General features: G+C 30.0%; 1 protein-coding gene across 2 annotated transcripts in view; it reads right to left on the minus strand.

Moving 5' to 3' along the window:
* LOC107455117 (uncharacterized) overlaps window positions 1-12,127 on the minus strand; it is a 100,367-nt gene extending 88,240 nt beyond the window's left edge. The window contains exons 1-3 of one of the 2 annotated variants that reach the window (XM_071188264.2): window positions 11,347-11,630; window positions 7,894-7,973; window positions 6,236-6,662 (exon numbers count right to left, since the gene is read on the minus strand). In XM_071188264.2, coding sequence (XP_071044365.1) covers window positions 6,236-6,659 — 424 coding nt within the window. In that variant the 5' untranslated portion in view covers window positions 6,660-6,662; window positions 7,894-7,973; window positions 11,347-11,630. Of the gene's footprint in view, window positions 1-6,235; window positions 6,663-7,893; window positions 7,974-11,346; window positions 11,631-11,779 lie in introns of those variants that run through there. The other variant, XM_071188263.2, reaches the window with a different exon arrangement.
* Between the last annotated feature and the right edge of the window lie 2,423 nt (window positions 12,128-14,550).

Below are 14,550 nucleotides of genomic sequence, written 5' to 3' on the forward strand. Positions count from 1 at the left end.
TATCTCATCGCTGATATTTTATGAGAAAGTTTTCATTTTGTTATTGCTACTTCTGAACTCATATAAGGAAATAGTCCAGCAAAAGACCAGATGGATTTTATAAATATTGAACAACTTAAATATGAGAGCAATCATCACACAATAATCACCATTGTGATATCGAAAGTGATGATGAAGAAACTGATGTTTATCTTGTTGTGTTGATAATCTTTGTCTCTCCAAAGCCTAAGACACTAATCTCTACAAAAATTATGAAACCTGAATTAAACTGTTAAATAAATTGAAAATACATCACAAGTGACAATAAGGTTAAACGATTTAAAACAAACTTCTATTATATCTTTTTCCTCTGTTTGATTGTGTGCAAGTTATTCAAGAAATATATGGATTTTTAATCAGTTTTCTGTTAATTTCAATCATTATGATTTTACTATGTTTGAATATATATTCTTATTTCTAATTATGTTTTTGTTTAACCGCCATATTACTTTAGTTAAAACACTTTGCAGTACTAAATTTTTAAATCAACAATAAAGGTTTTGCTGGATATTATAATTGAAAAATCTGAAGACTGTTAAGCATAATTTACATAGAAATTGTGCAGTAACTGAATGTTAAGAAATTTTTATAAAAGAGGAGCTTTATAATGAAAATTGGAAAATTAAGTTTTTAATAATCAGTTGATAGAAGTAAAAATTAAAAACAAACTTTAAGATAATGATAACAGAATTTTTCTATTCATAATTCATCAGACCATTAAAATAATTAACTTATATAATTTTCCAATAATAATGCACTAACATATTACTTGTAATTACAGTCGAACCCCGCTATAGTGAACCTGGGATATAGTGAACACTCGGATGTAGTGAACTTTTTTAGCGGTCCCGTCCGTATTCCTATTTAAATAATGTTATTTTTAACGCTTATAGTGAACAGCTTAGAACTTAGAAACTCGGTTATAGTGGACTCAAATTTCATTTCTTTAAATATCTTTTCAGTCCTCCATCTTTAAACTTGTAGGTGTTGGGACTGAAAATGAATGCATTCCTATAAAATGTGTCATATTACTCTCCTTTATGCTTATCACTTTTAACTATACTGTAATAAATGTCAAACAGATCATTTATCTTATACTCCCCCCTCCCTGACAAGCCTCGCTTTCTCTCTTTTCCCCAAGCTTGCTCTACAACTAGTTAACTTGGCCACCTGCTGAATTTTTAGAATTTTCTTATCTGTTCAAACCATATTCTTTACAAATCACCCCTTGACAATCAAAAAGGGGAACAATTTAACTCATTCTACAGCTGCTCTCTTCATATTCTTGCATTATCTATTTGAGACAAGATTTTTATTTCAAAAGCAGTGAAAATGGCAAATAGTACTCTAAAGAGAAAAGCGTTTTCGATAGGCGACGAAGTTAAAATTGTAAAGCATATTGATGATGGAACCAATCAATCGACACTGTGTAAGGAATTTTCCTTGTCAAAATCTACAGTTACTAATCGAAGTGCAATTCTTGCGGCATACGACAAAAACATGGTTTCATCAAAAAAACTGCGTGGAGCTGAAAGAGAAAACGTAGAAGATGCTTTGTTAAGATGGTTCGAAATCTTGTTCAAAATGTAAAAATCTTGCATTCTTTGCACATTGTAGATAAGAAAATTGATGAACTCAATTTAAAATCAAATTGTGTTCAATCAAAAATCACAAATTTTTTTCATAAAAAGTGAAAATAAAACTAATATTTAGCGACGTAATTACTTTTTCCATCAATTTTTGCTTTATTATCTGTTAATTAGTTAATAATTTTTTTAAATAACTTATGCAAAATTGCAAAGCCAATTTTCAATCATTCAACTGTCCTATGCAAAAAATATTCTTCAAAAAATTTGGATATAGTGAACCATCGGTTATAGTGGACACATTACTGAGTCCGCAGACGGTTCACTATAGCGGGGTTCGACTGTATTATATTTCACATTTTTTTGTAATATTGCTGTATGAATATTATATTAGAATTAAAATTAAATATAGTTTATATTAGAATTAAAATGTACTACAATAGTTAAATACAAAAATTGCAACTTATTTTTACACATACTTTTTTATAAAAATACAACCCTACAATAATTTAACCCGAATTTGGGATTTCTTCTGAAAGAAACTGTAAGAAATAGAAAAATTAGATGAATTGGAAAGATTTAAAAAATGACCAATACAACTGTTTAATTGCTTAGTTTTAAGTATCATAAGAATAATTTAAATTTTAAAACATAAAATTTAATATAATGCAAAAAAATTTATAGTTTTAATGGAAGATAACTGAGTTTATATTATCTATATAATATAAAATGCTTAAACACAGGTATGCATACGGTCACAAAACCAATAAAATGTCTATTTCTAGTATTGGTAACAAAGAGCTACAAAAAAAAAATTGAGCAACAAGTTGGACAAAAATTAAAAGCAAACAGTTGATATATAAACTAACAATATAATATTTTTGTTTTTAATTTTGCTTATAAACTTAGGCAAGCTACATAATTATTTAGACCTCATTTTTTGCTTCTATGATGCTTAATAACTTGTACAGCAGATTTAGGTGTTTAGATGAAGCAACAAAAAGTAGAATAAATGGTGATTGGTGGTCTCCAAACTGAAAAACTTGCAATTGTATATGTAAGGAAATTCAATGCTGCTTATGTTAAATGACATTGCTCAACAATACAACATAGATTTTTGTTTATCCTGGAATACTAGGTTCATTTTTACCTGTATTCTAACTAAGTTTTTTTTCCTTACAATTTTTTTATGTTACTTCCTTGCATTTCACAAATTTATGCAAGAAAGAAGGATTTATAACTATGTTGTTATCACACACTCAAAATTAGATTTGTGCATAACTTACTTTTAAAATTTTTTTTTTACTTTTAAAAATTTAAATTTTGAAATTTACTTTTAAAAAAATATCACAATTCATACAAAGTGAAACTAAAATAGATTAGTGTTTAACGAGTAAAGTGAAGGGGGATTACGAAGCAATTGGAAAGGAGAAGAGAAATATAATAATGAAAGTAACAAGCAGAGATTTTTGCAAACCAAAGATATTTGCCAGACCCATTCTTTATTTCATACAGAATTTTAAAATCTAGATAATCTATTATAAAAATTTATTTTTAAATGGTGTATATGTAATCGAATCTTTATTTTTCAAAATATGTTCCTTTACATCTACATGAATTTGTTGACCATATATTATTTTCAGCTTCTGGCATATTCTGTTTTTAAAAATTCAATATGTTATAAATAATTGTAAATAAATACAATTATTTGTGTTTACAGGTTTAGTTACAAATTTTATTCCAAATATTTTCCTAAAAAATATTTATTTGCTCAGACTCTTCTCAACTGGTTAAATTTATACTACTATAGAGCTGTTAACTACTATAATTTATGCAAAATAATTTATACAGCAGTAGAGAATTAAAAGCAATAGCTTCCAGAATTTTTGGTAATTCTGCAAAGTCTCACAACATGTCAGCCGACGTCACCTTCCGTCATCACTACAAGTCAACAATGACAGCCTGTAGTTTCTGAACAGCGGCGCTGCCTTACCTTTCCAGAGAGTATATAAACACGTTACTAATAGATGTTCATAGCTAATCTTTGTTATGTGCTGCTAGCATGTTAGTTGTTATGTTTTGTTGTTACATTAAATTTATATTTTAAGTTATTATATGTCTTACTTGGAATACAACACCAAGGATACTTCACAATTCAACATGTGGCGACAAGGATGGGATTGACGACGAGTAATGGGATCGTATTCCACTGATCTTACTCCACGAAAATTGGAATCTTACTGCCTGGCATGAAGAAGTTCAACAGGCTTTACATCTGGGACATCCAGGGATTGAAAGAATGAAAGCTCTCGCACGTTTATACGTGTGATGGCCAGGCATGGACTATGACATAGAAGTGCATGTTCAAAGATGCCATGAATGTCAACAGACACGTCATGCTCCTCCTAAAGCTCCAGTGCACTCTTGGGAAATTCCAGAGAAACCTTGGTTCCGTCTTCATATAGATTTTGCAGGTTCGTTCAGGAGAGAAGAATTCCTCATCTTAGTAGATGCCATGTCAAAGTGGATAGAAGTGCATCATATGACTTCCACGTCCGCTTCTGCAACAGTCGACGCCCTGAGAGAAATCTTTGCTACCCATGGGATACCTGAAGTCATCGTTTCCGATAACGGAGGCCAGTTTTGAGCACCGGAGTACCAGACTTTCTTAGAGAGGAATCTCGTCAGAAGGGTTATGATCGCACCAAGACGTCCGTCCGAAAATGGTCAAGCTGAAAGAACAGTCCAAACCGTGACGTGCTGAAATATAGTGCTGAAAACCACTATGGACAGGGTCCAAAGTGGTTTTCAGCAACGGTAATTAAACCCACGGGTTCAGTTTCCTACCAAGTTGTGACAACAGGAGGCGAGATAGTTAAACGTCATGTGGATCAAATGAGGAAACGTATTCCTGATCCGTTGACTGTTCCGTCTGATCCTAGTGTAGCATCTCCACCAACACCGAGCTATGAGACTGAAGTACCATCTTCCATTCTATCTAGTGCTGATTCTCAGAGTGAAGTGGTTGAACCTACAATACCAAAACAAGAGTCTTCTATTCCAGTTCCAGAACAGGTTTCCAAAACCTTGAGGCCCAGACATACCATCGTTAGGCCAAGCAGGTTCAAAGACTTTGTTCTATCCTAGGGCAAAGGGGTGTTGTGATGTCAGCCGACGTCACCTTCCATCATCACTACAAGTCAACGACGGCAGCCTGTAGTTTCTAAACAGCGCCGCTGCCTTACCTTTCCAGAGAGTATATAAACATGTTATTAATAGATGTTCATTGCTAATCTCTGTTACGTGCTGCTAGCATGTTAGTTATGTTTTGTTGTTATATTAAATTTATATTAAGTTATTATGCGTCTTACTTGGAATACAACACCAAGGATACTTCACAATTCAACAATATCCCTTCATATAAACTTATGAATTATTTACATGTAATGGCGTGAAAAATAGTTTTTAATTAACTTTACAAAAACAAAGAATCATACATTGAAACATAAATTTAGTACTAGAAGAAATTTTCAGAAAAAGCGTAGAAAATTGGCAGACCAGTTTCATACTATAAGGCAATCATAGAGCAGGCAATAAAAATAAGTTATGACCACATCCCTCTGGGTCCATTAATTCTCCAACTAGGAAAAAATATCATGCTCTTCAATAAAATTAAATAAAAATGGGTTTTAGTAAAAAGTGACCCAGAAATATGGAAGTCCCGGGCCTTGAGGACTGTAGTTTCTAAAGTATAGCAGAATCACTGTGTATATACAGGGGTTGGACAAAATTATAGAAACACTTCCATACTAATTAATTTCTTTCATATTTCTCACGAAATACTGAAAGAATTGTTTTATAAGTTTAAAAGTGTTTAGGTCATGCAATTTCTCATACACATTTATAACTTTTAAAACTTTCAAAGTTTTGAGGGGCTGGCAATAAATTCAGAAAAAAAATAGTGTTTTTAAATGCTCTATGCCATAAAATATAGCTATAAGCTTGTAATTTGTAAAAATTACTTTGGTTATCTTTACTATTACTTTGATTACTTTAGCAATAACTACACAAAATTTCGTAAAACTAGTTTAAATATTTATGGAGATATAAACATTTTTATGAAAAATCAATGTTTTCTTACAACAAAAATATTCAATAAGATTAAACAAAATTTTTGGAGTAATTTTTAATTAATAACAAAAATAAAATTTGAAAAAAATTCATTAAAAACTTTACTAGGTAAAAAAAAGCAGTCCTTTTATACTGTATATGCATGAAAAGGATTTAAAAATTACTACATAATTTTATTGTAAATCGTACTTAGTAACTTATGAATATCTTGAAAATGTAAAGAGATTCTGGAAATTTTCTAAGAAAACACTTTAAGACACATTATTTAAATAGTAAAACACTTTTAATAAAAAAATATTTTTTTAGGTAGAAAAAAATAATTTTTTTGGAAGAAAAAATATTTTTTGACATTAGAATTTTTGTGTTTTGAAAAGTTAACTACAACCACTATTTTTCAAAATCATTTGGAAATTAGAGAACGGCAGACTTTAAAATTCATTGATTGCACATAGTTTAATGCGTTTAAGTTTTAACTTTACCTTTGCAAGCTTGATCAGATGAGGAATGAGAAGTTTTAGAGTTTGTTTTATTTGCCATCTTTGGTCTACCCGTCTTTTTCTTGGCAACTGCAGAAATAGTCTTGGTTGAGAGTCTTGGCTCCGTTTTTTTCATCTTTGCCTTTTTAGGAGCTGAACTTGACTTATCAACTTTACTAGTAGAAGGATGACATGAACGAGCCGCATTCTCCCGCTTCTTAGATTCATCGCTAATCCTGACTGCTGATGCATCTTGACTGTTCTTTGGTGATGAAACTTTTCGTTTAGCATACTGAGACGGACTCAATTTTTTCACTACTACTACAGGAGAAGGCATGATTTTAGATGTTATTGCCGCACGGGAGCGATATCTGGTCACAGTTTGAAAGGGGACTGTTTTTGGTTTTCCTTTGGAAGAGGCATCCATGATCTAAAAAAGGACACAGTCAGAAAATGAATGCTTCTTTTAAAATTCTCAATAAAATTCCATTGAAATAAACAAGTTATATGCTTATATCAACAGCAAATAACTTTAAATGCCTTATTTGTGCCACTTTCATCAAAAAGTATTTTGAGAATGGAATGCCACCTAACTTACAATTCCTTATTGTAATTTCAAAAATTTAAATATCAGAGAAATAGGGAGCAAAATCTTAGTAAAAAATATTTAACTGTGGATACACATTTCTTTTGAATGGTTAAAGATATCTAGAAATATTTGCTGCACACAAAACTTAATTTCAATTGCTTAAATAATTTTCAAAGGGGGGAAAAAAACACTATAAAAGTCAGGATTTAAGAACAACAAAAAAAAAATTATTTATTAACTGTATAGCTTAAGTAGCCTGAGGGCATGAAAACAACCCTTACAACTACCATAACTGAAGAGTGGTTTTGAAAATGCTTATTGGATTTCTTGGCAATGCCTTTTGTTATATTTTTGTAGCTCCTTTTGAATCTCGTATCAATGTAATTTGTTCATCAAAATGTAAATCAATCATAAATAAGTTCTTAAAATTTTAATGATTGCATTTTTTATCATAGTTTTAAGTAAAATGTAAAAGTTTCTTCGCAGAAAATAAAACAGCATCATTTTTTATTTTATTTTTAATAATAACATTCTCATTTAAATCAAATATAGTTTTCTTAAAATTTCATTCTGATGCTTTTGTTTATTTGTTTAAAATATGTTATGTTACTGTGAAATATTATTTAAAAGTAAATGATAAAGCCTTTTCAGCTAAATACAAATTTTCAATTATGGTAAAATATCAAAATAGTATAAGATAATTAATACAACATAAATTTCAAGTATACATTTTAAGGCATTTTTAGCTAGCATATTAGTAACAAAAATATAGAATTAATATTAAACATGTATTTAAATTCTTTATTCAAATTTAGCTGCATTATGCAATTTAACAATTTTGAGGCTCCTAATGCTCTTAAACATTAAAATCTCTAATTTCAATTTAGCTTTCTTGTAGCATAATTGATGAAAAACAAATAAAAACTGCACAAGTTTAGTTTAGATTTATTACATAAGAATTTTAGATTGTATACAGATATCACTGTAATAGTATTTTCGGTAGTTAGAGAAAGATTTTAATATATCTTTAAAAAAAATCTATTAGAATTTAGAATAGAAATATCTCATTAACCTATCTCATAACTTGCATCTCATATCTTGCTTACATCACTTAGCATGATTAAGCCTTTTCTGGTTCACTTATTGTACCAGCTGTAAGCAAAAGATTAAAAAGTGGAATAATAATGTTATCAGTAAAAAAAAATACATATTTGTTACAGTTACACTTAGTGTAATGTTACAATTACTCTTTTATTTAAATCTTCACTTTAAATTTTTGAAACCTTTATTTGATCTCAATTTTTTATAACTGTATGAGTTCATTTAATGGGAAACTTTCAAGTGATTTTCCTTAAATTAAGGGACTTTTCCCAATTTTAACACAAATATGTTGAATATATTTTGTCTGGCAAAATTTCACTTTCCTTTTCGAAAAGAATATTAACTTTTTATTCGCCCTTCATTGCTGGGTCAACGGATATTGCCCTTCTCGTGAGGAGAGATACCCCTCCATCCCCAACTTTCTATTTTCTTCATTTATTTTTTAGGGGGGCACATGTAGCCAATCCAAATCGTCCGATTTTCAAACTCTCTGCTTCTTGAATTTTAATTGGTCATTTCTTGTCTGGATTTGTACAAATCAACAGATGCTTTTGTATATTGTCACGCATTCTCTTTCGAATCTTCTGCCTTTCTCTTTCCGAGATGCAGCCCATATCGAGGAAATTTATTCTTTTTTTTTTTACAACTTCTCAAAATCTTAATTTTTGCTAATTTCAATGTCCTTCATATCTACCTTTTCATACTTTTAAAACTTTCTTTAATATTTAATTTAAGCATTCCTTCTGTATTTATCTTATCACCATTTAAATTCATCCTTCTTTTGTATCTTTGTTTTTTATGCATTCTGTTTAAATGCAAAAATGAAATTTTAAAAAAAAAAACTTCTCTTCTTTTATTCATTTCTTGAAAGATTTTAGGCATCTTTTGAAATGTTCAATTTCCTGTTTGTTTTTTTTTGTCTAAAATATGTTTTGTTTAAATAGTGTCAATTTGAAGTGCATAATTAAAGGTATAACTAAAGGAATTCTGTTGAACTTTCTGTTTTGTGAGAGTAATTTTTTTTTTTTTTTTGGCTGAAAAATATTTTATTTAAATATTGTCAGTTTGATGTGCATAGTTAAAGGTATAATTAACAGAACTCTGAGCATATCCAAAGTGTCATTTTTTGTTTTTGTCATTGTTTTTTATTTTTCCAGTATGCGGCCAGTATGTTACTTTTTTATGAGCATACTTCTATTTATTTTTTGGAAACATCTTGTCATTGTGCTAAATGCTATGCTAGTATTTGGATACAACAAGTCATTTTATCCTTAATCTGTAGTTCGATTATATTCTATTGTGTACATCTTATTCCAAATTCCGTGATATCAGTTTGTTCAAACTTCACATTTTGTGACCATGGAACCTATTGGGTTGTTATCCTACGATGGCATAGTACAACCACTTTCTGTAAATGATCACATTCACTTTAATTTAATTACTTTGAATCCTATTTCCGGTCTCAATTTTATTTTGTTCTTTTTTAACTTTGAAATCTAATTGTTTGTTTTCAATTAAACGACTGTATCCAAATACTATATCTTTCTATTCTATTCCAATATATATAGTTATATTATTTGTGAAATTCTCCTCAACATATAATTTCTCAATCATTTAAAACATTTACTCATTACTTCAATCAATTAATTCATCCATTATTATCTTATAAATAACATAATTTAATTTGCATCATATTTTTAATTCGTAACAATATTTATAATTTATAAAATTTATTTTAGAGTTAAATTTTATAATACAAGTTCACAAGTTACAATAAGTATACAAATATAATAAGTTACAATAAAATAAAAATATTATAAATTAGGAAACAAATTTTTTTATAGAATTTTTACTTTAACTCAACACATTTCAATAGTCTAAAAATCATAAGTTTGAATTTAATGAGAGATCCACTTAAAAAAAAGGAAGGATAGAAAGATAGAGCTTAAATTAACTTTTGTGGTTTCATAAATATAGAATTTTTGAAATAAATGAACATTTAACTAGTATAAGAAATTATTGAGATAAAATTATAAGTTTTAAGATAGAACTTCAAAGTTTTTTTTTTTTTTTAATTCTAGAAGAAAAGAAAATGTCACACATTAAATAAATCTGCATAAAACAACACAAAATAAAAGTCATTTTCTTAAACACTCAGGCTTTGAATTAAGTAATAGAACTTGCAATTTCAATAGTAATAAAATTTAAAACAAGTTTAGAGCAATACAAACAAAGATTTAACAATGAAGCAAAGAAACTGATTAGGAATAATAATTTTTAACAAAAATTCAACTATTTTTCAAACAAATCATGCTCTTAAAATTTCTTAATTAAATCTACTTAAAATTTCTCAAGATATTGTATTGAACTAGGAATAAGTTGCCTTGATGAATTCCATTGATTAAGGCAATCAAAAATTCAATGTCATTCAAAAATTTAGGAAAAACTGCAATTTTGAATCTAAGACATCCTGCCGACAAAAGATTGTTTCGTGAGAAGATGGTGCAAGTAAAGATGAGGCCAATTCCCGTTAGGTGACAACAAACTGCTTAAATTTTTCAATGAGGTAGGGAAGATTTTCTGCCAGGGAAAAGCGTTTTCATTTTGCAGCCATTTTCAGTTCAATTTCTCAATAAATGAGAAGCAAAAGAAGGGGTGATTTAAACCATACCACCTTTCAGTTCCTGATGACGTCAAATTGACCTTCTTCCATTGTTCAATTGATAAATGGACATTGGTGAGAAAAGAGAATAGAATTTATTTAGAATTAGTGCAATACCAAACTCAGAACCTATAAAAGGTCGTGGAGTAGCATACACGTGTAATGGATACAACCTCAATACATGATGACGCACTTGACTCATTAAAGATAAACACCATTTTAACAAAAGCAATGTGATCTTCTTTACCTGCATTTAAAGGGTAAAATTCTTTTTATTACCGCCCTCAACAGGAGAAAAATAAAGAAAACATGGAATGTATCCATAGTTGGGTGGTAAAAATATAACTAAGCACATCGGTTTTTCTGGGATGTAGTTAAGGAAGGCGCTCTTAATACCAGACTTATATTAGATTATTGATATAAGAACTAACACTGGACCAGGATGGAATGACGCTAGAAGCGGTAAGTTTTTATTCATAAAGGCCATTAAATCTGAGTTCTACTGTAACTAGTTTTATTAAACTATATAACTGTACCATAGAAACTATAATGTATAAACTTTAATATAATAAACTATAGAATAAAGTTAAATCCAAGTTCTACTGAATTAATCAAAATTACCTAGTTATATTTAAAATATTTAGATTGCAATTTAGTACTAGTCTTAAAATACAAACAATCATTTAAATAATGTTATTAATTAATAAATACATATAAAAACCAATCAACTCATAACAAATGAAAACAAAATAAAATCCAGACCAAAATATTTTCGAATAGATTGAAATCACATAATATCAGTTAATTTTTTTTAGATTTATACACAAAAAAAAGTTCTATAGCTAAAACAAAACCACATTAAAATTAATTTTTTTCACAAAAGAATATTTTCTTGAAATAGGAAGTTACAAGTATCAGTAATATATTCCTAATTAGTTAAAATAAAAAATTCTGAACACCAAAAGTTCATAATAAAAAATTCTAGATTTAAATTGAAAGTAGAGATTTCCATATGGTGATCTGAGGCAGAATAAGGAGTGGCCACTTCCGGGCAGCGGACCGCAAAAAACTAAAAACATCACAGAAAAGGAGCAACTCGAAAACTAACTCGTAGCCATCTTAGGCAAACTTCTAAATATTTTTTTTTTATTATTTATTTAATTTTTAAATTGCAAGTGTAAAATCTATTAGGTACCTTGACGACAGTAGTTGAGAAGACAGATAAAGATACAGAAATATCCCCAATTGAAACAGTGTTGGACTAAAATTGTACAAAAAAAATTTTTTTTTATTGTTGCAAAAAGTGACAGTTGAAAACAATTTTTACTGAGGTTTAACCACAAAGCAATTTAGAAGCAACTAAAAGTTATCCAATTAAAGATTTATACGGCATAAAAAATATTTTCGAAATTTATATGGCATTAAAATATGTAATATATGACGAGAAATTGAATTTTCTTCCAATAAACTGCTTTTTGATTGTTGACAAGCCTTTGAAAGAGAAACGACTCCAGCTGCTTATTTCTTTATTCCTTAAGTTATTCCCGATTGATGCTCTCGAATACGCCATCTGGAAAGAAGACCGGTTCCATGTCTTGATCCCCCCCCTTCCCTCTCCTCCTCTTTTGAATTGTATAGAAATTAACTACGATATTTTTTCCTTTCTTAATAGTCCCGCTGTGGATTTAATAATCCCATAGTGATCGTAAAGACGCGGGTTCCAGTATAACACCGAAGTCAAGCATCACTCGCTGCTGTCAGTAAGCGGGTGGGCGACCACTTTCATCAGCCTGCATAGGGACAAAGGGTACACCGTATCAATCATCGTTAAACTGTTCTACTGTAAAGTGCTTAACTTAGTGAAGGTCGTCGGGCTACTGAAGCAGTGGAGTCATCCCCTCTGTAAGGATCAAAATTGCGATGGCATGTCTTCGGATCATCCTCAGGGATGTTTCCCAGACCCTTACGGAAAAATATAGGTATTTTTGAGGTATAAATGAGGTATTTTTAAAGGTATAACGGAGGTTGTTGTAACATTGTTAGCTTGAAAAGGGTGTAAATGAATTCCGCAAAATTAACCTAAAATATACCTTCCTTCAGAGATATAACCTCCTCAGGTTGATAGATATATACCTCTAGAGATATATATGTATCAACCTGAGGTGTTTCATTTTGCATCTGAGGAGAGGAAGATATTTACTACTTTAAGGTATTTCGTTTTCAACCTTAAGTTATTACTTATCAGCCTGAAATATATTTTTTACACTCGTGAAAGTATTTATTCAACAACCTAAGGTGTTTCATTTAACACTGCAGGTATTATAAATCTACCTCAGATGTATTTTTTAACAATTGGAAAGTTAATTTTTTGCTAACGTGAGGTGTATTATGTTCTACCTCAGGCGTAAAGTGTTATACAGTCCACCTAGTTTGTTAATTTTTAACTTCACTATTATGTAAAGATGTTATATATATTATATAAAGAATAATGCGTATCTTAACATTTTTTTCGCTGAAAAGATCTTTATTTATCCACGTCCCGCAGCGAACTGATCGTTAATACACGGTTCCCAGCAGATCACCGAAGTCAAGCATCACTGACTGCGATCAGTGTGCGGGTGGGTGACCACTTGGATCAGTCTGCGTAGGGAGAGAAGGTGTGCGGTATTGGTCCTCGTTAAACTGTGCTTCCGTAAAGTGCTCGACTTCGCGCGCAGGTCGCCGGGCTACCGAAGCGGGGGTGCCATCCCTTCCACAGAGGATCAAAACTGAGATGGTATGTCTTCGGATCATCCTCCGGGATGCTTCCCAGATCGTCGCCAATAGCCCATTGTGCAGCTCTAGTGCGACGTAAATTAACAACAACAACTTTATTTATCAACCTGAAGTTTATAAGATTACACCTTCTGCAGTAATTGCTTCTTTTGTTAAACTATAAAAGAAAGTTTGAAATACATAATTCTCCTATTCCTTTCTCTTTTTTTTTACAAATATTTAAACTCAATAAGACTGGTCTATATTTTTAAACTTCTTGTCAGATTTCATGAAACTAATAGTTTTTTAATAAATTTTCGACGCTGAATATGAAAAGGACTTCCGTTATTGTCAATCACATCAGAGTTTCTTAAAAAATGGTTATTTTCATCAATGTAATCAAAAATCAACAATCGTTTAATAACTTCTCGATAATCAACAATCGTTTAATCGTCTAATTTTAAAGTTATGTACCAATTTTAATGCATTTTTTACATTCAATCGAATAAAACTAACCACAAGCTGATAGGAGCATTTGTGAGCAATTTTATGAGAGGAAAATGTCTGAGAGAGAATGATTTGAAATAATCCCTTTAAAAGAAGTTGAATAAAATATTTCTTATGTAACTTATAAAACCGAGCAGAATAAAATTAATTGCTAGTTGCTACAATCATTTGTTTAAGTATAAAATCATATCTCGAAGGATGAAATTCAAAAAAATGCATATAACTTTCAAGCAATAAGTGCTTTTATTTGCAATTAATTTTCATTCAATTCAACATTAAAACTTTATAAGAAACAATACTGACTTATTTCTAAAGAAAAAGAAGATTTCCGAAATTCGCTTATTTTTTAAGTAGTGAACCATGAGCAGCTGCATAAAAATGCTCATAACCTTAAAACAAATTGTCACATAAACTAGAAATTGGGTTTATTTAATTCTGCTTAAGATTCTTATAAATAATGACAATCTGCTTAGTAAATAATTAACATAGGTAAATTGCAAAAAATTATGTTGTGAAAAATAACAGCTCTGTGATCAAACATGAAAAAGTGAGCTAGTACAGTTACCAGTTTTCAGTTATTAAATATCAGGCAAGCTATTGTTATCAACAATTACATAAATTCAGTAGTTTGCTATTAATTCTTCTTTTGGTAATTTTGGTCTGCTTTTTGGTAGCTTGCAAGCCTCTTCTTCCTCGTTGTATATA

Source organism: Parasteatoda tepidariorum, chromosome 12, assembly GCF_982258835.1.
Source record: "Parasteatoda tepidariorum strain Cologne lab strain chromosome 12, Ptep-v5.0, whole genome shotgun sequence".
Taxonomy (NCBI): Eukaryota; Metazoa; Arthropoda; class Arachnida; order Araneae; family Theridiidae; genus Parasteatoda; species Parasteatoda tepidariorum.